Source organism: Calidris pugnax, unplaced genomic scaffold (assembly GCF_001431845.1).
Source record: "Calidris pugnax isolate Ruff unplaced genomic scaffold, ASM143184v1 scaffold573, whole genome shotgun sequence".
Taxonomy (NCBI): domain Eukaryota; kingdom Metazoa; phylum Chordata; class Aves; order Charadriiformes; family Scolopacidae; genus Calidris; species Calidris pugnax.
The window spans coordinates 677,437-704,346 of record NW_015091316.1 but is presented as its reverse complement, the minus strand read 5'-3'; the positions used below and the strand labels follow the sequence as shown (position 1 = coordinate 704,346).

General features: G+C 41.5%; 1 protein-coding gene across 10 annotated transcripts in view; it reads left to right on the top strand.

The window, feature by feature from the left end:
- The first annotated feature begins 34 nt into the window (after positions 1-34).
- Positions 35-26,910, top strand: part of WRN (Werner syndrome, RecQ helicase-like) — a 46,436-nt gene continuing 19,560 nt past the window's right edge. For 3 of the 10 annotated variants that reach the window (XM_014960911.1, XM_014960914.1, XM_014960909.1), the window contains exons 1-20: positions 209-331; positions 2,321-2,426; positions 4,349-4,464; positions 5,386-5,531; positions 8,285-8,433; positions 10,682-10,831; positions 12,749-12,821; positions 13,766-13,874; positions 14,446-14,860; positions 15,518-15,598; positions 16,763-16,907; positions 18,099-18,174; positions 19,175-19,242; positions 19,605-19,713; positions 21,414-21,482; positions 22,014-22,096; positions 23,247-23,353; positions 24,096-24,283; positions 25,105-25,282; positions 25,874-26,055. In XM_014960911.1, the coding sequence (XP_014816397.1) occupies positions 2,337-2,426; positions 4,349-4,464; positions 5,386-5,531; positions 8,285-8,433; positions 10,682-10,831; positions 12,749-12,821; positions 13,766-13,874; positions 14,446-14,860; positions 15,518-15,598; positions 16,763-16,907; positions 18,099-18,174; positions 19,175-19,242; positions 19,605-19,713; positions 21,414-21,482; positions 22,014-22,096; positions 23,247-23,353; positions 24,096-24,283; positions 25,105-25,282; positions 25,874-26,055 (2,534 nt within the window). In that variant the 5' untranslated portion in view covers positions 209-331; positions 2,321-2,336. Of the gene's footprint in view, positions 95-208; positions 332-2,320; positions 2,427-4,348; positions 4,465-5,385; positions 5,532-8,284; positions 8,434-10,681; positions 10,832-12,748; positions 12,822-13,765; positions 13,875-14,445; positions 14,861-15,517; positions 15,599-16,762; positions 16,908-18,098; positions 18,175-19,174; positions 19,243-19,604; positions 19,714-21,413; positions 21,483-22,013; positions 22,097-23,246; positions 23,354-24,095; positions 24,284-25,104; positions 25,283-25,873; positions 26,056-26,910 lie in introns of those variants that run through there. The other 7 variants (XM_014960910.1, XM_014960913.1, XM_014960915.1 and 4 more) reach the window with 7 other exon arrangements.

Here is a 26,910-nt window from a genome sequence, read left to right as displayed (position 1 = left end):
GGGGGGGGCGGTGGAGTTGGCGTCCTCTGTGACGTATAAAGTACGCGACGCGCCATGACGCTAAATGCGTGAGCCGCCATTATCGCTGAGCTCGGTGAGGCAGCGGTGGGCCTGCACCGGGGCGGGAGTCCGTGAGGGGGTGTGAGGCCTCTCTTGCGCCCGTACCCGGCGCACAGGGGGGGTCGGGGGGAGGCTGGAGCGACGGTGGGGACCTTGGGGCATCGACCTCGACGCCGGGAGGGGAGTACCCTGTGGTACCGGGAGGGGGAAGGCGTGGGGAAGCCGTTCCCCTCTGCTCTGAGGGGGTTGCTCCCTTCGTGCCCGCTCGGAGGTGAGGAGCGGCCAGGCGGCCGGTTTTCTCCTGAGGAAATACGGCGTTTTGGCCCCTGCGGGAAGGCTTTGCTGCGGCTGCTGCCGGTTGTCCCCCGGGGAGCGGCGCTGGCGTGGGGCGGGTCTCGTCGTCCTTGGGTGGCTGTTGCCCGTGCGATGGTTCGCACTCACAAGTTCGGGTTCTTGGCTTAACGCTGGGGAAGTTAAGGAAGGGCCACGAAGATGGTCAGAGGGCTGGAGCAGCTCTGCTCTGAGGACAGGCTGAGGGAGTTGGGGCTGTTCAGCCTGGAGAAGTCTCCGGGGAGACCTTATAGCCCCTTCCAGCACCTAAAGGGGGTACAGTGTTGGGAGGGACTCTATCAGGGAGTGGAGTGACAGAATGATGGGTAACAGTTTTAAACTGAAAGAGGAGAAATTTAGATTAGATATTAGGAAGAACTTCTTTACTGTGAGGGAGGTGAGACACTGGAACAGGTTGCCCAGAGAAGTGGTTGATGCCCCATCCCTGGAAACATTCGAGGCCAGGTTGGATGGGGCTCTGAGCAGCCTGATGTAGTTGAAGATGTCCCTGCTCATGGTGGGGGGGTTGGACTAGATGGCCTTCAGCAGTCCCTTCCCACCCAAACTATGATTCGCGGGTGGGTGAGGCTGTGGTGAGCAGTGTTTGCCCATGTGATGTAGTTCTCAAAGGCACTCTTGAACTTCTAGCTGATTTCTGGGAAATGTGTTGCTAGAGCTGTGGGGTGGCAGCTGGTACTGCAGGGGTCCTTTCTTTGTTTCTAGCCTTTGCTGCTTTCCTCTTGTTTCCAGCAATTGCAGCTCCCAGGAACAGGTTGGGTCCAATTGAGGCATCTTGCTAGTTGCAATTCTGTGACTGTTTTAGTGTTAAAATACTTTTTGAAGTTGCCTTTGAGGTGGCAATTGGTTATGCCACTGTAAGAGTGGACAGATAATCAAAGAAAAAGTTCTGCCTAGCCTACATAATCAATTAAAAAAATTAAAAGGCATTTTTAAGTTTTGAAGAACCGTAATAGGATTTGCCTAGGATTTGTACTCTCTCATTGGTGAGGAAGTGCAGCTGGAATGTATGATCTTACAAAGATGGTACTGGCCTAATTTTGTTGTAAAAGTGTATTGAGCACTTTGGGACTAGTGGGAAGAAACAGGATGAGAAAATTCTTTGTGAACTGTTTTGCTCCATCTCCAGGAGGGTTTCTAAATCACACCAGAAGAAGCTGAAACAGCTCTGATCTAGTCATCATTTACTCACAACTGGAAAATCCTGCTCCACTTCCATGAGAGAAAGCTCAAGTTGTCAGGGCCGAAATTCTCCTGCTGTTTCAGGCAGTGTGTCTTCCTAACTTAAATCTCTTCTAACTTCTCTGTGGAGTGCTTTCCAGTTCCAGGGGATGCACCCTGCTTCCTAATACCCTGGGAACAGGCTGCCTTTGCTTGGTGAACTGGTTTTGTTTGAATCCGGAGCTGGCAAATTCACAAGTAACCTCAGCCATCTTCCATTCTGCACCAGAGAGCACAGCAGCCTGTGCTTTGTTTGGCTGTAGTTTATCCAAAAAATTCTGTTTGGTTTTTTTTCTTGGTTGTGGTGTCTCAGCCCTGAGGTGCCTTGCAGGGAATGGTTACTATGCTGTTATAACAGCTGGTAAACACCAGATAAATTTGTCAAATTAATGAGGGCTGTGTTGACCAGAGATAGCAGTAGATGTGCTCTTCTGTTCCAAGTCACTGATCTCCATAAAACTAGTCTGAACTTTCCTTCCCAGAAGGAAGGACTTTAAGAGGTTTTCCTGTTTGTTTGTTTTTTTCTCATTTTTTTTCTTACTGACATGTGAACAAGAGAATAACATGTAGAAAAGCATTTTAAGTTCAAGGTAGTGATCCTCTGTAACCTTGTTCTAGCCTGATGATAACAGCTTGTCTCTATACAAACTACTGACTGTTCTTTTTGTTCTTTTTTTTTTGGATGTAAAAGTAACAAATGTGGAAAAATGAATAAAATGGATTTGCTAACTACTAGTCTGCAGAACAAATATCCCCAGTGGATGCTTACACAAAACCAAGTTTTGGGTGATAAAAAGGTATGTCATCACATGGGGGAAACTTAATTCGTTGCAGGCTGCATGATAGCACAGCGTTGGACAATGTGAGTTTAGTTAGGCTTGTGCCTTTGATATTTGTGAATGTTTACAGCTGTTTTGTCCTATAAACAGTAGCCAAATTTAGGTACTCTGGTGTTACTACTGGTTGAATTAGCTTTTTAAAGTAGCTTCTTTTTTTAATTAAAGTACCATGTATGGACCAAAGGCTGCTGCTATGACCTTTGTTGAAATTTCTTCCTGACAATCTGAATCTTGATAGCAAAAGCACCAAAGTATAAGGATGCTTTTGGTGCATTGCGCACCCGGTGTAGTGAGCTGTACACCAGCAGGGACTGGGGATTTTTCATGTGTTTAATTTGAAAGCACAAGTTGTGGTCTGACAGGGGAGTTTGTTCTGGTAAGGCCCTCTGCCTTTCTGCATTCGTTATTTCAGAGTTTTCAGAAGAATTAATTGCTCATCAAGATTATGTTGAAATTTCTGGTGTTCTAAGAATGTTAATGTGTCCTTGGATGGTTTTTTTTCTGCATATATGAGCAGTCTCAGTTTAAAATTTCTCACTAGAAGTCCCCTCTGTAACATCAGAAACTGCTTTGACAATTAGAAAACTAATTAATGAGAGAAAAATGGAAGACTCAGTTCAGCAGTTTCCCTTCTATAAAGTGGGAGTAAAAAATTAGCAGCATGGATATTAAAAAATGTCAGTTAAAACCAACATGAGTTTCATTGGCTGTGGTACCGCCTGTACGGTGGCAGCCTGCTTCAACAAGCATTTTGAGGAAGGGTTTTGATTAAACTTTCACCCTTCATTAAACTGGAGGAAATGTTTTGTTGTGCAAGCATAAAATCATCACTATCTCTGTTTGTTTCAGAATCTCCCTCTTCCAGGCAACTAATTGTTCCTGAAACTGTATTAAAACCACTTCTGTGGCCTCTTTTGACAAGATTGTTTTGTTCTTTGAGTGTTATTGTGTGATACTTAACCATATTTGCAATTAGTTGCATCATAGCTTACTTGTATATGTTTAAGCAACCTAAAGGTTTTTCAGGCAGCTCAATGCTATCAGAAGTTTTGCAGTTCAAGTAAGTTTCCAGTCAATAACTTTAGGTAAAAACGCTTCTGAAAGGGGGGGGAAATGCTAACTGGAGTGTTACGGTTCACCTTACTTCGTGTGCTTAAAGCTTCAATTTGTAAACCAGAGGATGGAGGATACTGGTCCTTTTAAATATTGCACATAGTTATAAATCTGTGGAGTTTGCTTAGACCTTTGTGAAGTGCCTCACACGTTGTATCTGGCAAGGTTAAGTGAAGTGGGGTGGCTGAAATGTGGGACCAAGGAAGGGGGTAACAGCTATTGCATACAGCTGTGCCAAAATAGAGATGCCTCAGAGGACTTCAGCTTGATCAAATTTGAATGACTTGAAAAATGACTTAACGAATTGTCTGGTTTTGATTATTTTATCCCTCCAATTTGAGATGTGTAAGTGCTACAGCACTTGAAATAGTGCTGAGGGATGAAAATTATATCAAAAATGGATGTTTTCCCTAACTTTGTTCTTGGAAAGTTACTGAATCTCTTCGGTGGGAAGAATCCAACTCAATTAAATTGAGATGAAAAGTCAGCCTGCACGATGTCAGTCAGAGTGCTTGGAGTCAAGCAGAGCAATCAGGGCATGAACCCGACTGGTTTTACAGAGGGGGAATGTCACCCTGTTGTTAGTTGACAGTGATGCTGGCCCTGCGTGAGGAGCACAGTTCTGCTGCAAGGTTTCCATAACCACCACTGCCAGCCTTGCTGGGGTACACCATTAAAGGCTCATGCAGTGGTTGCAGTTGCTGATGCATCTGTGTTAAGGTTAGGTGTGGCTGGAAACTGAGCCTCTTCCAAACGTTGTTTGACAGAAGTCCACCATTCAGAGGAGTGTTTTGGAAGATGGGCTGCCGTTCTTAAAATTCTGTGGCTCCATTGTGTACAGCTATGAAGCCAGTGACTGTTCCCTTCTCTCAGAAGATATCAGGTAATTGCTCTTACACTGTTTTTCTTTTTTTTCGAGTGCTTTTTCCATTCTGAAAGGGACTTGGCTCTTCTCTCTGTCTCCTTCTCCTGGCTGATTGTGCATTTGATGTGTCCAGAGGTGAACAGTTCAGCCAGAGAAAACATCTGGTTGTCTTGGCTGTCTTGTTACGCATGGCAAATATGTATTAGTGGTGCAAGCACAAACAGCCCTTTTCTCCCAATGGTGAATTATCCCTGTGAGAGAGATCCCTGGTTTGTCTGCAGCGGGTGGTGTTTTGAAAACACCTCTTGGTTGTGCTATGCAGTTATACTTCGTTTTATGGGAGATGCCGTTGCTGAACTTTGCAGTTCCTTTAAGCAGGAAAGGTTCTAATGCAGGTTCTTTGCCTTTCACAGTCTGGATAATCCCATGAACTTCACGGGGAAGTATAAGCTGTAAGAAATCAAGCATATATGTTAATTCATAACTGGGGACTGTACATTTGGTGAAAAGGTAGAAAATTCATGGTGCAAACGGATTATTTCCACCCCCCACTTTTTGCATAGCACAGCTCATGTTACTGGGGGCAAAAAAAAAAAGAAAACAAACCAAAACAGTGCAGTGGGATAGATAAAGAACAAACTTTCAAGGGAATATGAACTATTCCATCACCTTTTGTATCTGGATATTTCCTGAGGTTTTCTGTACTACTCTTTGCATGCAGTAAGATCAGCTGAGGCTTGAGGTTCCTGGTAACTTTTGGGACCAGCAGGAATTTCACCTCCTTACGATCTTGATTTTAAAATGGTTTCTGTGCATGTGAAAGGAAAGATGCACTAGCTGTGATTCTCTTCATCATCTTTATGTAAGGTGACTTAAGCCTGATATCTTAAATACTGGTAGAAGAACAGATAATTGTGAAGAATATCTATTTCTTTTCAGGCAGAGTTTATCAGATGGGGCTGCTGTTGGGTTTGATATTGAATGGCCACCATCTTACACTAAAGGAAAAATGGCGAAAGTAGCTGTAATCCAGATATGTGTAACTGAGGAGAAGTGTTACTTGTTTCACATCTCTTCAATGTCAGGTACTGTACTTCCTCCCTTTTTATTTGTTAGGGCATAAGTTACTCTCTATTTCTTGTGGTTAAGTTTGAACTTAAGCCTTAAGCAATAGCTGATACTTCCCACTATGTTGGACAGTAAAAATCCACCCCCTGGTCCCCTGTCCCACCTGTAGTAAAGGGATTTATTCTTTGAGTATTGCCTACGTATCTCAAGGAGATCTTAGCCCAAGTCTTGCCCCGTGCACTGGTGTACAGCATTTTAGGTTCTGAACAGGGCAAAAGAATCTTACTTGAGGATTGTTTTTCTGTCTGGGAAAGAATATTTTAATTCAGCTTTAAAAATTTAATTCCCTTCTCATATAATGAGCTTTCTGTTTAGTGCCAAAATAAACAACGCACCTAAATTTAGCAGACTGTTATCTTTTTAATTTGGCTTCAATAACAAAAACCCTCAAAAATGATGGCCATCGTGCTGTTTGTTCCTAATACCTGTGTTTTTGTGACATTGGTTTTCAGAAAGAATACTGGATACCTGGTGTGATGCAGCTGTGGGGAGGGAAGGGGGTGTGCTCAGCGGAGTCTGAATTCATTACGGATGTGAATAGAAGCTTCCAAATAGGGAAAATAGGAATGAGGGAAGGAGGCTGCAATTTTACAACCTTTGGTTTGAATGTTAGATTGAAACTATGCCTGTGAGATGTCTCTGATTTCCCTGGGGTGCGCATGCTGAGGTATAATAGCGATAATTTTAATGTTGGTGTTCAATCCTTTGTCATTTATAGCAAATGGGGTGGAAAATTTAATTGCCGGAGGCTATTCAATCCGGGAGGCAGAAAGGTACAAGTGCACAAAAGAAAAAGATTTGAGGAAAGGAAGCGAAGGGAAAAGGAGTCATAAAGAGCTAAAATGGTTTTGATTCTAAGAGTGAAAGTGTTCGTGTATTGACACTGAGTACATTTGCATGTGGGTTACTGTGTGTTACAGCAGAAGATGGTGTTTCCTCCTGAATCATTTCTAAAATTTCTATTCTTGCCAATGGAAGGTGCACTTTAAACTGAGTGAGATCCCAGTTTTTGGTTTTTTTTTTTTGCAGGAACCACCGCCAATTTCTGATTAATTTGCAGAAAACATTTGATCTACAGAAAGGCAGATGTTGGCAGAATTAGCTGGTTGGATAAGACTTAACATTTTTTTGTTGCAAAATAAACAATGCTTCTTTCTGCAGGAGGAAGAGAGTGGAGAGTTCTTGGATTGCGTGTAAAGGACAAAAATTACATGTATTTATCAGGAGGGTTCTTGATAATTTTCCATTATTTTTTTCTTACACTTCTAAGAAAATATGGCCTGTTTCTTGGATTGTAGACTCTGTATAGTCTTGAACTTAGACACTTTTAGTTCATGCAGTCACTGTTCTAGAAATGAGGTGGTGGAAATGGAGTACAAGTCCCCTACTGGGAAGTTCCTGTCTTTCATGGTCATATTATTAGGTGAAAATCCCTTGTTCAGTAAATCAGCAGCATATGTTGCAGGCTCAACTGTAGTTATTTACTCTACAAGGGAATTTCTGTTTTGTGTTATGGCTGAGGTGCTCTGGCAATGTTGTTCTTTGCTTGCACCTTACAGCACTAGGCTACTACAGCTTTGTGGTTGTCTTAACAGTAATTTTCTCATGCTTAGAATTGGACCTGCAGCTTCAGTCTGCACTGCAGCTGATTGTGGCTATAGTTGCAAACACGTCTGTATAGTGTCTCAGGGGTAGCCATAGGAGTGTGGAGGTTGGTGTGTAAAACAAAATCAGCGATGCAAAGTGATTGTTGAAGTATATCAATACGTATTACAGTAGTGAAAAGGTGAAATTGGAAATCAGAACCAAGACAGATCTAAGGACTGTGTGTTTGCGCAGTACTGCGTGTTTGTAGATACCGGGATTACGTATCTAGCTGTGGGTTCCTGAAGGTATGTATTTCAATAAAGTCCCCTGAATTTTAAATTGAAGCAAACACAGGGGGGAGAAAAAAACGTTGCTTTTGTTCAAGTCTGAAGTGTTGGTGGCTGTTCCCTCCTCTAAGAAAAACATATATGAAAGCTGCATGCTTTTATTCAGTCCCGTAAACTTGAAAATGCCTTTTGATCCAGGATTGTGCCATCAGTTTGGGATAAATCAAAATCTATTACTCGGCATCTGTGTACATCCTTGAATATTTTTTTTCTTACTTACAAAACTCACTTGTCTGGGCTTGGTGGAAAATCTTGGTGCCCAACGTTAGCCCTGAGTATGCCTCCACAGAGTCTGCTTTCCTGGTGGTTCCCCATGTTTACGATTTAAACTGTTTCCCGGGAATGTGAAAATAGCAAAAACTGGGAAGGAAAAATGTGGAAAACAGGAAAATATTTCATTTGTTTTCAGGAGCATCCAATTCTGAGAATTAAAATCTAAAAAAACTCTTTCAGTTAGAGGTTGTCTTTTTGTTGTGTGGTTTAGCAATCTGTAATATGAATGGAATAAGTTGTTTAACTTGATTTGTTTTCAGGTGCAGAATGAATTTATGTATTTCAAATATATCATTTCTGTTTGTCTGCAGATGATAAATTCTAAACAATTGATGTTTCTGATCATTCCAAAGAGTCATACAATCAAAGCAACTTTGGGGGCTTTTCCTCTAGAAGCACAGGTTTTTGCAGATGGCCTTTGTGTTAGGATTTTGTCATTTCCACTAGACTTTCTGGCATCTTCCAGTATTTAGTTTCTGATGTTTGGGCTTAATCTATTTTAGGTTTTCCCAAGGGACTCAAAAGACTGCTCGAAGATGAAACAATTAAAAAGGTTGGCGTAGGAATTGAGGGAGATCAATGGAAGCTGATGAGTGACTTTGAAATCAAACTGAAGAGCTTTGTGGAGCTGGCTGACGTTGCTAATGAGAAAGTAAAACTTAAAACCTTTTTGTTGTGGGAGGGAATCTTGTTATTGTGCTGTACAAAAGGAGGCTTCCTTGTCTTCACAGGAGTTCAATTCTGATAGCAAATGTATTCTGTAGAATAAAGCAGAGATGTATTTTAACTTTTTAAAAAAGAAAAAAATTTAGAAGGAACTCTGAAGAAAGTCTGCAGAACTACATACTGTCTTTCAGTGAGCAAGTTCTTAATGAACATTTGTCCACTTTCAGGCCTGTTACCCTTTGCATTTACAAGGTATGGCTTTGTAATTCAGCTACAGATGCATTTTCTTTACTTATTAGTGATGGAAATTGCCAGACTGCATCAAGTCAGGGTTCTTCTGGGAGTGGTGTACTTGTCCCAGCAGCAGCTGAACCTTTAAGGTGCAAGAAGTGCTGTGGAGGCAGTGAAGGACTGATGCCTGTTTGAAGGGAGTCAGCTTGGTGCTAAGAGGGAAGCATCGAGGTCTTCCATGAAGTCCTCCATGTGGAGGTGTGTGCTGCATGATCTGGAGCCATAGAAGTATTTTTGTTTCCATGACTCTGAAGTTGGTATTGCTTCCACTCCCACGTGGGTGCAATTTCCAGCGCCCGATGGCCTGTTGTTTAGAAGTAGTGTAGCGTTTGGCACACCCTGAATTTCAGTTTAGATGGTTTTTTGGTTAGATAACATTTAATGTAGGGAGATCTGCTCTGTCTTATTAAGGAAGGGAGCAAAAGGTTCATTACCTTCCAAATTGTCTTGCCATTCCCTGTCCCTTAAAGGTTTTCTGACTTTTTGTATATACAAGGCTTTCCCTTACCTGTACTCATTTTCTCCATGCACTTCTTTCCTCCTGTGCTTTTTTTTCCTTGGTAGGATAAAAACAACAATTGTAGTTTCTTGGTGGAGGGTGGAGATTGATGCGTAGAGATAATACTACTTATGCCTTTCTCTGTGCTTTATGTGCCCTGCATAATTAAATCACAGTGTGGGAGAGGGGAATGTGATCTGTCATCAGTGTTTGGGGCAGTGGTCCCATATAAGCCACCTTGAAGTTTCAGTTCCTAGCGGGCTGAAAGTTGTACAAATCAAACTTTTTTGCTCAAGCAACAGGAGGAGCTGGTGTTTTGTGGGTTGTTTTTTCCAGATTTGGAGTTTCCTCAACTCCAGCCTCTTTTTTTTTTTATCCCAGCATCTGACTCAGGATAATTTGTTATGAAGATGAGCAACGTGATCTCTGATAGCAGCTTTAAAGTCTTCTGCTAAAGAGAAAACAAACCAAAAATAAACTTGAAAGTGAAGCTCGAGAGAGCAAAGAATAGAGTTGTATATAACGGCACAGTGTGAGGGGGAGGGCTTGGGGGAACCTAAAATGAACAGTTGGTAGGTGTTTTTTTTTTTTTATACCAGATTTCAGGGGATGAGCTGATAATGCTGCACTGCTGCTGTTTGCTCACCAGTTCTGCATGTTTTGCAACTTGAAATAGCAGAAGGCTGTGCCCGGGAGTCCTGGATCCTTGGGGTCTGAAGGAAAGTTTCCCACACTGGCTATTAAGACAATAGCATTTAGCAACTGTGATTGACAAATACGATTACAAAAGCAATTGAAAACAGCAGTGTGGTGGGGTGACTTCTAGAGACTTCTGATGATCTGCTTCCCAGCACACTGAATAGTGGTTAGTGTGGTTTGTAACTGCACTCTTTTGCTGGCGCTTGGTTTCGGACTTGCAAAAGATGACAAAGTGCTTACAGGCAGACTTTAATATTCCCCTGTTTATATTAAATACATTCCTGGTGTTTGATACTGAGTTCCTCTAATTAGAAAGGCAAATACTAGAAAAATCGTGAAGGAGAGAGGGGTTGCTGTTTAAGTCTATGGCTTTGATTTTATCAACTTGGAGACTACATTGTGCAGATAATTCCTATTTTTTGGTACCACCTCAAATTGTGTGGACTCCTCTAGCCCTAATGCCATCTTTCCAACTTGAGGATGTAGGTATGTCCTCTAACAATATAGTTTCAGAACAGAGAAAGTACAGATTTTAAATGGCCAAACTATGTTTTAATATGATGAGAGCAGAATTAGGCCTGGAGAACAATTACTGCTTTGAGAAACTGGTTTGTTCTGGCTAACCCAGAGCTGTTTGCTTCTAATGAGGGATTAAGTGCACTTTGCCACTTCAAGGAATACATTCTGCCAGGTCCCATTGCTTTCCCCTTTAAACAAGTCCTCTGTTTTTTTCCTCTTTCCCCAGCTGAAGTGTAAGGAGATATGGAGTCTAAATGGTCTGGTAAAACACCTCTTTGGCAAGCAGCTTTTGAAAGATAAGTCTGTCCGCTGCAGTAACTGGGAAGAATTTCCACTCGACGAGGAGCAAAAATTGTATGCAGCCACAGATGCCTATGTACGTACAAGAAAACATCATCATTCCACCCATATCAATTAATTCCTTCTCCAACATGCTGTTGGTTTTAGTGTCTTTTTGCTACAGAACACAATGAATGTAGGAAGGCTCTGAGGTCCACTGTGGATATGGAATGCTTAAAGGTGGAGATGCCACCAAGTAGGTTGCTGTCCAATTCCTTGTCTGTCTTAAATTTTTTAAACCTCAGTGCTCATCCAGAGCTTCATAATATCTTCTCTGTTGAAGATGGTACTGCTTGTACCTGACTCGGTAGCTTGTCTTGTTGCTGAGATCACTTGAAGAGGATATTGTGGTGAATGTTTCACCCTAGAAAATTGAACGTAGGTGGAAGAAAGAAACCCCATTCCACAGCAGCCTTGAGCTTCCCATGAGGTCCTCACCTCTTACTGTTTCCTGGTGTTGCAAGATTTGCCTTTTGTAGTGAAGTCAATTCATGAAGCGGAGCTCCTGGAAGTTCTGCTGTGCTTTGAATGTGCCAAGTGACACGGGCACCAACAAGTATGTTGGAGGAGTGTCTGTCCATTTGGACTTGCTTCAAGTTGCACCTCGGGGAAGTGAGACTTAATGGAGAAATCGGGTGAATTGTATATCTGTCTGTATGGAGTAAGCCTAAATTCTTGCAGCGTGATTATCCCCACATAGGTGTAATGTGACTGATGTGTATTTAAGTACAATAATCGCTTACGGAAGTAAAGAGTAGGTAATTATTTTTTGGTTCCCTTGCCTGCAGGTATTTGCTGTACCTCATTAGCACTTTTGGGTGTGTTTTCTACTGCGAGTTTTGATGACCTTTCTTGAGCTGCTTATGAACCAAAATCCTGCTAAATGTAATATGTGAGATAAGCAACTTTGAAGAAATACATCCTTCTCACATGGCTAATACAGCATGGGTTACCAGGAAGAGTAATTTAGTTGCATATGAATTTTTGTAGCTCTGCAGAAGTCTCTGCTTTTTCATCCCTTTGAAAATGGCATTTTTCCTGCAGTTCTGTGCAGGGACTTACTGGAATGCTGCTGGGTGCTAGCTGCTTACGGGGAGAAAACTGTTCTTTATGGCAGCAAAATAAAATCCTCTCAGGCTTTTATTTCTGTGATGAGGTTAGTTAGAGGAAGGGAAGCGGGACAGTGATCTGTTTTGTTTCTTGACTCAGGAAACACTGCATATTTTCTAGTTTAGTTAAATGTTAAACTGTGGAGGGTTTAGCACCTGTTAAAATCCAAACCAGTAAGGAAAGGAGCTCTATTTTTGGTGCTTTCTGCAGCTGCTGTAGCCAGCTTTTCCCAGTCTTGCTATGCTCTGTTCACCTGGCCTGCCTTTTGGATCCTCACAGGAAAACACAAGGGAGTAACTTGTTTCTTTCTCTTTCCTATTTAAGATGGTTTGGTTAACACGTGTAGCCTAATTAGCGCATTCCTGGCTTTAGGCTGCATTTTTTTTTGTTAGAAATAATTATTCATACTAAGGGAAATATTAAGCACACAGAATCTATCTTAGTAGGCTCATAGGTATTCTCTTGGAGCACTACATAAAATCTGCATGAGGTGTAGCAGATGGTGAGACTGGGAGTGGGGCACTTGGAGCTCTCTTTGCAGTGAACTTTGTAAGATAACTGTGCTGGGACCTGTATAAGAGTGCCCACTGCAGTGTGGACCCCGAGTCAGGACTTTGCCTTTTGTGAAGCGTTCCGTAAAACCTGACCTGGTTGTGATGAGCAATGCAGTGAGGCAGACCACTGACCGTTGTACGGCACGGGCCAGCAACTCGGATTCTGATGTTCACGATGTATTTGTGCCATGGTTTGCTGAGTTAATTCTTGGGGTTTTTTGTTTAGTTTCTAAGATGTTGTTTCTCTGAAGATTACCAAGTGCTAACTTTTTTTCCCCTTTCTTGTGCAGGCTGGCTTCATCATTTATCAAAAACTGAAAAATATGAATAACAGTGACCAGAAATTCTTTTGTGTAAGAAGAGGTAAATTATACATTAAAGCATAAAGAATTTATTCAACGTATAATTGAGTATCCTATTTCCCGACAGGGTTTTTTTCCTGTTATCTTTGCGTCAGGGTTATCTTGGTTCTTGGTGGTTAGTGGTTGCTTCCAGAGAGACCAGGCTGTAAAGGCTCTTGGATGACCTGGGTTACCATACTGTGTAACTCTTTACCATAGTGATGTAGGAATGCAGCCTTGATATGTTGTTTGTTTCTGCTGAATACAGAGATGGTAAGAATTCCTGATCACATTCCAGTTTGTTTATGGAAACACTTCAGTGAATTAATTTCAATTCTGCTGTTGCAGGGACAAAACTCTAGTTTAAGAAGAAATAAAACCTCCAAAAAAAGTATGATGAAGTAATGCTTTTCTTGAGATGCATAAATCGGGCCCACTTTTTTTTTCAGGGTGGCTTAGCATTATTTGATTAGAAAAATGGTGCTAAGACCTTGTTTGGTTCTGTGCTTCATAAGGAAAGTTAAGTATTGCATGTAGCTCATGGTTGAAAAAGAAAGGATGGAAGTTTATTTCTGGTTCGTAGGACAAATTTTACTTTTCCATCAAAGACATACTGAGGGGATAGTACTGCCGCTTCTAAGATGCAAATTTTTTGGCTTTGGTTTAGTCAGCCTATCTGTGTCAGCAGCTCTTCTCTGGAAGCTGGAAGGTATACTGGGGAAGGATCACTTTGTAATGGTCGTGTTCTGTATCTTTTTTCCCTGAGCATGTGTAACAGGCCACTGGAAGAGATGCAATGCTGAAGTACATGGAAGCTTGGCTTGATTCCACGTACTTGATTTTTAAGCACTGGAAAAGGCTGTCTTATCTGTAGGTCTTGTAGAAATGCAGTTACTTGAATTGAACTTATTTGCATAGAGATATTAGACCTCAATTATTGTGAAATAACTCTGACACTTCTTATAGATGACATGTCAGAGGATGTGAAGGAGCGCTTGACTTCACTGGCTGAAGAGATAACGGACCTGGCTTCTCGCATCCCTGACACTTCTGGACAACTTGAAAATTTGCAGAGGTTAGATTTTTGCCAGCCTGTCTTTACCTGTAACATCATAATTTCATTCTTGATCCCTGAGATCCCACGCAACTAAATACGTGTGTGTTAACAGCCATCTCTGTTATCTACGTGTCCATTTCCAAGATGCAGTACACCTGATGGGAAGACATCGTCTTTATATGTGGGAACTTAGTTTTTCACTGGTCTAATTGCAGTGGGTTCGACGCTGAACTTTGAATTGGTTTCTTCTTGCTGAAAGGCACAGCAAGACCTTCTTTCCTAAACGCTGAGGACTCTTGCATGACAAACTACTCGAAGCCTGTAGACTTGATACAAGCATGGGGACAATACCAGAAACAGTATTTTCAGAGAGTCTTTACAGGCTTTGTTCAGTATAAAGAAATATCATTTTCTTCTCACAGAAGTCGAATGCCAATAGCACATGAGTGATGAGCCTTTATATGTGAACACCTGGCCAGATTATCTGGAGAAGGACGCTACTTTAGAATCCTCAGTTCTGCTTGTGGCTAAGATGTCTGTAGTAACTGCCTTTATAATTTTGGTTTAACTTTCTTGTTTTACCTTTCAGGGCTGCAGAAATACTAGCTGACATAACAGCAAATGTAAATGCCTTAAGAAGCACACTGTTTGGTTCAGGTTCCAATTCTGTACTGGAGAGGAGCTGTGGCACAACTCCAACAAATCTTGAAGCAAAGTCAGCAGATGTTGACGCACAGAAAGTTGAAACACCTGATTTTGCTAAACAACTTGAAGGTGACTTCAACATCTGTTCTGATGCCACACTGGCTGGACTCTGGGAGGGAGATGGCAATGAAGAAGAGGCAGAGAGAGGTAACACTGTTGTGGAAGATGGGGCTGCAGCAGCCAGCTCTAAGGACATAGCAGACAGAGATGACTTCATGTCACTAGACATTACTGAGCAAGAACTTCAGATCCTGGAACGTCAGGCTGCAGAAGAATTTCTCAATGAAGCTGCACCTGAGGTAATGAGAAGCCCTCGTTAATTATGAACACTCAGCAGAGGAAGTGATCGCTTCCTGAATTTCCCCCAAGATTTTAAAGTTCTGTTTTTGAGGGCATATTAAGATGGGCTGGAAGGAAGGCTCAGTCTGGAGAATACTTGTGGAGGTGGTCAGGCACTGAGCTGCTCTTCAGTCATGTGGTTGGAAAGACTGGTACTGAATACAGAAGCTCTTGTTAGTCTGATAAGTTTTCAGCTTTCAGTTGCTAATATGTTATCAAAGAATATCTTGAAGTATGGGGACAAATACTGCACTTGAGCATCTCCAACTTGGTCATGAATAAAAAGCACATCTTTTTCTAAGGGATCTAAGTAGCAGTCCTTCTAGTGGCTGCTGAATGTGGATTGGTGCCTCTTAAATCAGATTATCATTTCCTTTACATTCCAAGTGTTTCACGCATCTAGTGATGCTACTGGTTTTGTCTCTTGCTACAGGGCCTTGTTATGTTCTAATATTTGTTTGATTTTTTTTAATGGGCGGGCTCCAGAGCTGGATGAGCTTAGTTATTTTTGGGAAGAAGTAAAAGCACATTGAGAAATGGTTTATAGTATGTATGGAAGGTTGAAAGCTTGTGTGTAAAATTAAAGTAACTTTGTTGATAAGAAAATTTTTTTGTAGGAAGCATGCTCCACAGACAACGAACAAAATATTTCCAGTGTCATTGAAAGTGATGAAGAATTGGAAATGGAGATGCTTAAAGTGAGTGCCTCAGGTTTTGGTTTTTTTTAATTTTTTTGTAATGATGATGCTCTTGGGTGACAGTGGAGCATAGTGTGGTTGAGGGGAGGGGATATGAAGCAAAACACTGTTGCTTACAGAAGGTGGACAGAAGATAGATGAAAGTGTGGTTACCTAAAGAATTCAATTTTCTTGTGTTAGACTTCCTGCATCTTTACTATACCAGCTTGGACTTGATCCACCCACTTACTGCATTTGAGTAGATGATAATTCATAAACTGCTCTGCTCCAAGTGTCATGCATTCAATGGGGTTGAGCTGACAGGGTGGTTTGTGTGCTGCAGGTGCTGCTAACCTGGGCTGTAGGTCAAATGGCTTTGTAGCCATGTTCTGCAGGTCTCTTTCAAAGTGTTTTTACTGGTATAACTTTTATTTCCTGAAAAGAAGATTTAGATGTCGTATCTTATTTTTCTTTACCCTGGCTCTTGATCCCCCAGAGAGAGTGCTATATGTATTTTGACTTAAGTGACTAAACATTTCCACCAGAGCAGTCAGAGGTGTTTGTGTGTTTTTACACACATGAAGATTAAGCGTGTTGATTGCAGATAAGTAGGAAGCAGGGCTCAAAGGTCTGGGGAAAAAGGCTGAATTTTCTCTTAGAGAAGGACCAGGTGTCTTCTGGATGGTTTTCAGTGCTGCATGTCAATAGTCTATAAATGTAATTTTGATCAAAAAAGCTAACTTAAATGGAAGGTATTTAGTTAGTGTTCCTCTGAGTACCATGTTTTGGAAACCCCAAGTGTAAGATGATGTTGGGATCCCATCCTTTCTGGTTTTGTGACTAGCTTCCTAAGTCACTTCTTGGTGAAACATGTGCCTTCATCTAGTTGAAAGTCAAAAAAACCCACCAACCTCAATAATTGATTTTATAAAATAACAGATTTAATTGTCTTCAAAATTTCACAGACCTTCTTGCAAAGAAGAAACAAAAGCTGTTATAATAGTACCCAGGAAATAGCTCTATTGGCACACAGCACAAAAGAAAGCACAGCTGTCAAACTACTGTATCAGTAGCATCCAAATTCCAAGAGCCAAGTTAGGCTAAAACTCACGTGTACCTATATCATACTAGCTCAGACACCTACTGTTTCATGCCCTGAAATAACTTTTTCTCCTGACTTCTCAGACTGTAGAAGATGTAGATGATTACGAAGGAGTTTTGACTGAAAGAGAGTCCAATAAAGCCAGAAAAACTCCTGACACAGAATTGAATGTTGCACTAGATGGTGATGAAGATGAAGGTGTTGAGGAAGAAGAGGAAGAAGGTTTGGGTATGTTTTAAATTACAGTGCGTGATTAAATAAATACAAAATACATATACTGTCTGTAGAAGCAGATGTGGAAGCACAGTGAGGTTTTGGGATTGGTTTCTTAAAGCAGAAAGTTTTGAAAGGAGTACTTGTCTATGTGTCAAGATGAAAATTTAACGATGTCTTTGGCAAACCATAGTTGACTCCGGCCAGGATCAGTAGGCGTTATGTGTGCTGAATAGGAGTGAAACTGATCTGGGGATGTGGAGGTCATGCTGAATTGAGGGGGTGCATTCAGAACGCAGCAGAGAAGAAAATGATACCTCCACTACATGGTTTTGTTCTGTTGTTCCACTGCTGCTGTTCCGTGGCAGAATTCTTAGGAAATTCTGGCTTGGAGGTGATCTTGACCTAATGCTTTGCAGCTGGCCCTGGGGAGACAAAGCAAATGGAGAAAAGAGGCGCAAAGGTGAGGTGTGATACACCTTGGCTTGTTTGGACTGTCACTGTGTGAAAGCTTCCTTCTCTGGCTATGGAAGTTAGGCTGTGGAGCTTGTCACTGTGACAGCAACAGCCAAGAGAAGAGATGCTTGCATCTTCCAAGCAGAACGTGGGCTGCTAGATGGGGACAGATGAGTTAATTGTTTCTTTGTTCAGTTTGTCTCTGTAGGTGATGGCCAGACAGGCTGTTACAGGGAGTGTGTGCTTGCCCAACAGCCAAAAACTGCATGGAAATGTCATGCTTGCTACTGCTGAATGTTACGTATAAAATTCAACAGAGATCTTGTGTATGTTTCTTCAGTGTTCACAGCAAGACCATGACTTTGTTAGCACCTTGCCATGCTGGGGATTGATCAGTGTCACTTCAGTAGGGGCTTTATTAAAGGCATGCCTAGTAAAACATCTTTGGTACTGAACGGGTTCCAAATAATGCAGCTATGCATTACAAAACCTATTACTTTATCTCATTACTCAAGCCATATGTTCCCCTCCTCATGGAGGGTCTCTGAGGAGACTGTTTGCTTTTTTTAATCCTTTATTCTAGCCTTTAAATATCTTTAGCTTGATGTCTCTCTCTTCACTGGAGTTGCCCAAATCCTTGGCCCTAGGCATCGCTAACCAAGAGCAGACTGTTGTTCATCAAGACAGTGCTTCGTCTTTTTAAAATTTAATCACAGGCTAACACTTTGTTTTTCCTCTCTCCCACTACAGATCCATTGCTTCCAGTACCTAGTGAAAGTCACATCACATGTCTGAAGACGCATTTTGGGCATTCTTCTTTCAAACCGTAAGTATCTTTTCTGTTAAAATGTTACACTCTAGGGTTCATTTTCTATCCCTTCGTTCAACTCGGATGATTTTTATATTACTACTACAAAACCCACTAACTAGGACCTGTGCAAAATCCCTAGGAAAAGAAAGCATCCTTTGCCACAACAAGGTGTCAAAATAAATCTTATGGAGAGCTAACTGCAGTACTGTACTCTCTTGGTAGAGGATGAGTTTCTTGACTCTTCTGATGGCATACCTCCTGTATGGAGGCCTAGTCAGGGTTTTTTAAACAGCAAGCAACAAACTGTGCAGATGTTGTTCTCTCTATGATAAACTTCCGTAGTCTGTTTATTCTTTGTTGTGTGGCTCTAATTAAGGGGGGATAGGCTCCTGGCTATCTAGTGTGGCATAATCTCAATGCAGTATGTGCTTATGCACTTGAGCATTGCTGTTACAGTTCTTAAGTTCAGTGGGAAGGGGATTAAATTATCCTGGATGACTGGTGGTGGAATGCTTTCTGTGCAAGACACAGCCTAAGAGTAGTACTTGGGGGGAAGCTGTTTTATTCAGTTAAAATACTTGGTACACTTTTGGAAACAGAGGCGGGGGGATGTTTTTTTTAATTGACTGCAGTTATATGCACTTGTGAGACTACAGAAGGGTGAAAATTGTTTGGAAAAATCAAGGTCCTGTTTAGAATCTCTTGCATTGAAGAGAACTGTAATTCTTGGTGTTTGTGGATCAGTTATTAACATATGGGAGACATGGTTTGTTTTGTGACCTTCTGTAGATGACTACATCAAATGTTGTGTGCCTGAGTGCTGTTAGAGATCCTCCCTGTGACACTGGTGGGATTACCTGCAGTAGTTGGAGTGTTGGAGTGGTTGCAGCATGCAAAGACAATCTATAAGGAGTAGGAAGGGTTTCTTTAATTTGAAATTCAACTGAATATGCAGCTTAACAAAATTTACATTGTGTGGGTAAAAATGAAATGTTCCCCTTTGTTTAATTTAAAGGGTCCAGTGGAAAGTGATCAATTCTGTTCTAGAAGACAGAAGAGATAATCTTGTTGTCATGGCAACTGGTAAGTTACCTTTACATCCTAAGACACAGTGAAAAATCTTTTTCCTTTTTGGGGAGAGCAGGACACAAACTTGGAGACTGTCCATGTGGCTCATATGAGCAGGGTGCCCTGCTTGAGGCTGTTTTAAGTCTGAGCCAGCAATGCTAGCTACTACTTTTTTGGTCCTAGCCTTTGTCACTGACCTTGGTGTAGAGAGGGGTATCAAATCGATGTTGACCGTATTTATCACCCATCTTTGTTCCTCTGCTAGCAGAACAAACACCACTTCTTTGCTGGGGGGCTCAACAAGGTGTTAGAATTATAGCTCTATGTTGGAGCTGCATTGAAAACGTGATGTTTCACTTCTGCCTTTTTTCTTTAAGGCTATGGAAAAAGCTTGTGCTACCAGTTTCCTCCTGTTTACACTGGATTTACAGGAGTTGTCATCTGTCCTCTTATCTCCTTGATGGAGGACCAGGTGCTGCAGTTGACGTAAGTAACGTGGTAGTAACAAGCTGCTGCTGTATTTCCTGTGGAAACCCACGGATTCTGCTTGTGGCATTTCTTGGTGTTTAAGGCTGCAGCTTTGTACAGCAAGCTGTTGGTGTGTTAGCTGTAAAGCATGTGTTTCTCAAGGAACACATTCAAACTGTAAATAGTCTAAGGTCACTGGGTTTGCCAGTTATGTGAACTGTAGGCTGAGTCAGCAAAGGACCTGTGCTGGTGGTTGGTTCCTGAAGGTGAATCCGTCTCAAGTATTACTGGATTTGCAGGCCCTTTTTGTACAGACCACACTGGAGGAGCTTCACAGGCTATTTGGGCCAGAGAACTATGTCAAACCTCGGTAGAGTGTTTTTTGGGTCTGAGAAGTAACATCTGTACAACATGTGGCTGAAAGCTGCAGGCCATTCAGACTAAAGTGATGGCACAGACTTACAGCAAAGACGGACAGTGTAGTAGGTCTCCTAACACCTGGCCTCTTCACTTCTTAAGAGGTCTGATGGGGGAACTAGTGGGTGACACTGAATTGCTCTTAGCTGAGCAGTTACAGCAGTGGTCAACAAAAATCTCTTTGATTTTAATACCTAATAATGCTTTCTCTATGTGCTTGCTTTCTGTTGTAACAGCTACTTGCTTCTGGCACATTCTCATTTAAGCTGTGGGAATCGTGCTGAGTTGTCTAGTTCATTCCTGCCTTGTCCAGCTTAGAAAGAACAGGTCTTTTGAGAAAGAGGGGATGTGGAGATTTTTTTTTTTAAATAGGGAACATCAATTAGGTGTGGTATTTTCTGCTGCACATCACGACTGTGTGCGGATGAATGGCTGGACAGTCTAAGCTGGCTCTATAGCTATGTCTATGACTTACAGACTAAGTATTAATCAGCAGGGTGTCTCTATGTATTCAGCTGCTTCTTTGACTTCTATACTGTTCTCCTGAGTGGAAGGGGTTTATTCACTACCTTCTCAGTGGGTCATTGGTTTTGAAGGCTGAGGAGACTGGCTTTGTACAACCTAATGCAATTCAGTAATTTGTCTGTCAGTCTGGATGCAGTTCTGCCAAGGACTGAAACACAGAGGAGTGAGGGGGGAGAAGCTATTGAAACAAAGGACTGTAACAAAATGCAGCAAATAACAAAGTTAAGAGCACGGGGGTTGTGGGCTCCTGAAAGAGGTCAAATATGAAGTGGCTGAGCTGGTAAGCTTAATTATCGAATCTGTCATTAAAAAGCAGCCACCTGATTAAAAATTGGCAGATGCAGCACAACTAGCACATAAAATATTGAAAGACAAGGCAAAAAATTGCACGCTAGTAGAGCCTATATCCAAATGTGATGAGATACATAAGATAATAGCTAAAGAAAACAAACTTAATATATTTTCTGCTTTTGGATGTGTTGTTAGTAAACTTAGCTCTTCTGCAAGGAAAGAGGTCTTTATTTCTCTGATTCCTTATTGCACTACTCAAGTATGTGTGTGTTGTGGGGGACAGCTGGAGGGGAAGTGGAAGAGCATTTGGGTGTCAGGAATAGCCACTATTTTTCAAAAGGCTTTTCCCACAAAGATCCTTGGAAGAAAGTAGGCTTTGACCCTGCAGCTTGAACTTCCTTTGTGAAGTGGTAGCATAGGCTGAAAGCCAGGGCAGAAAGCCTTGAGAGTAAATCTGTTCATGACTGTGCTTTTTCTTTCTGCAGGATGTCAGAGATTCCGGCTTGCTTGCTTGGTTCGGCTCAGTCAAAAAACATCAAAGACTGTCTCAAAGTGTAAGTCTTGGCTAAGCTTTCTGGGACTGCAGGTTCTGATGCAGTTGTATTTGAGAGGTGGGATATCTCCCTGATCTGATATCTCTGAAACTTTAGATTCTGGCCCAGGCAGGCCTGGAACCTGACACTCAGTAATACCACTTGCATTCACCCAGGCTGGGTGTGTGGGAGGCTATAGCCACCCTCTTGTGCCTTCTTGTTGGGGAGATGGGGCTTGTTGACTTCGTTGCGATTTATACAGGATTTTACGCAAGTCTTAGACCTGTATTTGTCACTGAGTCATCACAACAGGCCCTTCTTGATCTAGTAAATCTCTCTGCTGTTTTTCTTTTCCTGTAATGCTGTGTACTACCTGGCATTGCTGCAGATCTGGAATGCTTTCTATGGTCTTTGTGTCCTTTTTCTTGTTCCCTGTCCAGAAGTCTGTACTTGTTCTCATTTACATCTTCTAGACAATAGTGGTTTTGTTTCATTTGGTTGAGCTGTCTGGGGTTTTTCCTTCAGTGACAGTGTGTTTTCTTAATGTTTCAGGGGTCAATACAGAGTCATATATATGACTCCAGAGTTCTGTTCAGGGAACTTAGAGTTACTTCAGGATCTTGACCGAACTATTGGTAAGTTGGAGATAAGGTTGTAGATAAGTTGGCAAGCATCTTAAATTCATAATTATGTTTCAACTCTTTTAATGCTTGAACATTTTTCACCAGTTTCTTACCGGTAGTTAGCTCAGAGGCTAGTGTAGTGACTGCCAATAAATGGTGTCAGAAGATCCTGTAATTGATGAGAAATCATATGTGAGTAGTGTCTTTAGTGTGATCTTGGCATGGGAATGCTAGACAAGTTACTGGGAACAGATGTTAAAACACTGGTCTTTAAATCGCAGGGAGTGAAATGTATATAACAGTATTTAGCCTTCTGAATATTCTAATCTCTCTGATCTTTCTCAGAATGTAACAATGAGATTGTATTTTGAAACACTGTAGTGCATCTTAAAAATTCTCTTTTCATCAAAGATGCTGCTGCTGATCCATCTCATAGTGGCGTAAATTCAAGGCACATAAACTCCAAGAATTATTTTTTTACTAAGGTACTGAATTTCTGGTGCTGTAGGCAGGGAGGACTATCTAGGGAGAATAGGAGCCATCAGGATTTCCAAGTCCCAAGAAACTGTATGTCTGGCCTCTCTGACTCTAGGGTGCTTTGAATATGCAGGTTAGAATGGGATATCTGTACTTGAGGGGGTTTTCTGATTCAAAAAATGTAAACATATTTCCCAGGAGCATCTTTTACCCCTCTCCTCTCATATTTTTCTGGACTTGCATTTATCTCTTCAGTGCAGATCTGAGACACTCAAGCTTTGTTTTACAATCCAGAAAATAAATGTAATGTCATCTATGATAAGCATTTGTGATTTATTATTAAGAAATTCTGGGAAGCAGGGGGTAGGAAAGGGTCCTGTTAGAGGCAGGTCAGGATTTTGACTCGTTGTCAGGGTTGTTGGAGAGCTGGAGCTTGGAGAAGGAAGAAGAGATGGTGATGGACAAGTCTGTAAATGCTCTTAGGTCTTTTTACAAAAGAGGCCATTATAAAAATGGTCCTGGTGAGTTGATACAGCAGAAAGCATTCTGGAAACAAATTTCAGCAGACTGCTGGTGTTCCCTCAGGAGAGCTTGAAATTGAGCAGAATGGGGTGTTTGTATTTTGTCACTTCCCATGTTGCTTTGTCTTGTTGATGTGCCCATGCTGTGATTTTGTGCCCACCAGGTATTACCCTCATAGCCGTTGATGAAGCTCATTGCATTTCCGAGTGGGGCCATGACTTCAGAAATTCCTTTAGAAGTTTAGGCTCATTAAAGAAGGCTCTGCCATCGGTGAGGCTTTAATATGTTTGATTTCCAATGTAAGAGGAGGATATTATCTCATCTTATATGGTAGTTTGAAATAACAATATTTTGATGTTGCTCTTTAGGTGTACGTACCATGTTGTTTTGGAGTTTATGCAGTCCCTGTCAGTGATTGAGCTTTGTGGGTTTCTTTCCAAATGTTTAAATGATGGATATTCTGAACCTGGACTACCAGAAAGTTCTGAAAATTAAATTACTTTGTTGGATTCTTATGCTGTAGAAGATGATATTCCTAAGGTTCCGGTTTAGTATTGAGGGATTTTTTTTTTAACTGCCTGGCTGAGTGGCTTGGAAGAGCAAGCATCTCTGATTTCTAGACACTCCTCAAGTACTTGCCACATAAGCTCAAAAATTTAGACCTTAACTTTACATGCTGCTCCTGAAAGTTTTGTCCTATGTTCCCTAAATTTATCCAACCACATCAGAAAATTATCAAAGACTTGAAGATACAATTAAAAAAGATCACATGTTCAGAATAAAACACTATATTTCAACAGTGTTCTCTCCCTGTCTACTTTCTGGAACAGTGTAGACCAAAGCTCTAGGAAACTAAATATTAACTATATTTTTCAAATAGCTGAACTGACTGGTCATCATAAATAGATTAAAGTCCCTGTTTACATGCTGTTTCAGTTTTGACTTGTGTTTTTTGGTTAAAAAGAAATAACTCCCTTAGCTCTTGAACTTTTTATTCTACTTTTGACTGCAGGTTCCCATTGTTGCTTTAACTGCAACTGCAAGTTCATCAATTAGAGAAGACATAGTGAATTGTCTGAATCTGAAGAATCCCCAGGTCACGTGTACTAGTTTTGACAGACCTAACCTGTACTTAGAAGTTGGACGACAAAGTGGAAATATCCTTAGGGATTTGAAGCAGTTCCTTATTAGGAAAGGAAGGTAAGGATTTAAGCCTGTTTTCATTGATCCCTCAGATATACTTGGGTATTTTGTAATTTTGGTAGTCTCTACTAAGAATTGGTAGCAGTCTCAAACTGACTGGATGAGGAGGAGCCTGGGCTTTCTCTGTAGGTTGGCTGATATCATGCCAGTCAGTGTGTTGTGTCCCATGTTGTTTTGCCCAATACCCTCTCCCAACTTAAAAAAAAAAAAAAGCTTTTGAGGCAAGGAGTGGTGGACTCTTGCTGTTTGCATGTTGCTAACTTAAGGATCTTCAGGATCACATAAAAAATGTAAGTCCATTATAAATATTTGGTAAGATTGTTTTTTTTAACTAAAGATAATCGCAGGAGATGAATTGCAGTCCTTTTCTGTTAGCAGACCCAGTGGTGTACCCACTCCAGTTCTGTTCTTCTTGTTGTCACAAGCTACAATGCATGCTTATACAACATTTTAAATTGATTTATCATCTCTCATTTGTACCTTGTTACGTAAACGTGGAGCTTTCAAAAGTGACAGCTGTAAAAGTGTATTTCCTGATGACTTGAAGGAAATTGGGAGCCTTATCCTGCAGCTTCCATAGAGACCAAAATCTGCTCTATTTTGTGAAACTGAAGAGCCCCAAATAACTTCCAAGTCCATTTTTCCAAAATACAATTCATGTATGAATGGACCAGTTAAAATTGGTTTCAATTTCTAAATCCCCAAGATGATGAACTGCTGGAAAAGCTACATTGCCTTTTTAACTAGGTTCAGTCAGGCTTTTTGCAGAAGGGTGGCTGATTCTGTTCTGTGTCTTTACACGTTGCTATTATTTATAGCAGTTCAGCGTATGAGTTTGAAGGCCCCACTATCATCTACTGCCCTTCAAGAAAGGCCACTGAGCAGGTTGTGTTGGAATTGATTAAACTTGGTGTGGCCTGTGGTGCGTACCATGCTGGTATGGGAATCAAACAAAGGAGAGACACCCATCACCAGTTCACGAGGGATGAAATTCAGGTATGTAGGAAATTAGGTCCACTTGGTCCTATTTATTATTGCAGAGTTTCTGGTTGAAGAAAGGATTTGGTAATATCAGCATGTGTTTCCCATTTACTGGGTCTGTATCCAGTTCTGAGCAAAGAAATTGCCAGTCTGTGCTGACAGCAACAGGATTCCTGGCTGATGTTTCAAATTCCTTTAAGTCTTTTAAAAATCCATAACATTTGAGAAAAGTAGTGGTAGCTGGAGCAATATCATCATGAGTTCTGTGAGCTGCTTTCTTCCTCCTGCAGTTAAGTAGGTAAAGAGTTATCCTCGGACTTCTTGTGTTCCTCTTCACGATAGGTTTTGTGGCTTTTGTTTGAGGAAACACCACTAGAAAACACTCTTAGCATTTCCCACAACACATCATCGCTCTCATGTTTATAATCCTGTGCTCATGCTCTGACTGAAATCAGACTTAATAGTACCGTGGATGCTGAGTGTGAGTTTGAAGCCATTGTAATTTAGGCTGAATTTTGAGTCTGTAGCAAAAAGTTGTCACAATTAATCCAGGCATACTCTTGATGCTCATTTCAAAACATTCAGCATGTGGCTCCTGTTTTGTAGTGTGTTGTGGCTACAGTGGCATTCGGAATGGGCATCAATAAAGCAGATATCCGGTTGGTTATTCATTACGGTGCCCCTAAGGAAATGGAATCCTATTATCAAGAAATTGGGAGGGCTGGTCGCGATGGGCTTCCTGCTTCTTGTCACGTCTTGTGGACTGCAACAGACTTGAATTTTAACAGGTAAATGAGTGAAGACAACTGCTTTGACACGGGTAGCCAAACATACCAAAAGAAAGAGGAGCGGGGTGGGTTTGGTTAAAAATGAGATTTATTTTTTGGAATGGTTCCAATTCCTTTCCTGCATACACGCAGTACTCAGTATGCTCTGCTTCTAGAAGATAATCTGCAAGTTGACTAATGTTAATGAATTTGTCCTTGTTGCAGTTCTGCTTTCTGAAGGTGCTTTACGAGGCAGGTGGTGGTAAAACCTGGTCACTTGTCTTGTAAATCACCCGACCTGCTTCTAGACCCATCATCCCTGACTTAGGGCTGCTGATGCTGTGGAATTATATGTTTTTTCTCTCCGCTTTCTGCTTGTCTAAATGGAGAAATGCATTTTTTTTCCTCCCTTCTGGGTGGGGGAGTCCTTGTTGTAGAGGTCTCCTGTTAACTTTGTCTATAGCTGTTATGGGGCCACAGAAATGCCTGAACAAAATCAATTGAACTTGTGCCAGCAGACTGCCAGGGCCTGTGAAACCGTGCACTTCCTTGCTCTTTTTTCCAGGCAGGCAGAAACTTGCTTTGCTCAACTTTGAGCTGGAATGGTGTAGCTGTGTTAACGTGCTGCCCAACACCTGCAGTATTGGCTTGTTTTCAGTGCCCAGTGGCACAGTGAGTGTGGTGCAGATGGTCGCTCAGGTTTGGCTCATGCAGCAGCTCAGTATGGGCAGAGCAAGAGTTCCATACCCCCATCAATTACTCCTGTGCTATTTTCTCTGTTGGATGCTTCCAGTGGTTACTATAAAGAATATAACATGCCACCTCTGAATTTCTTGAAAGAAGAGTGCTGGTATCTTTGCATATTTTGTAATCTGG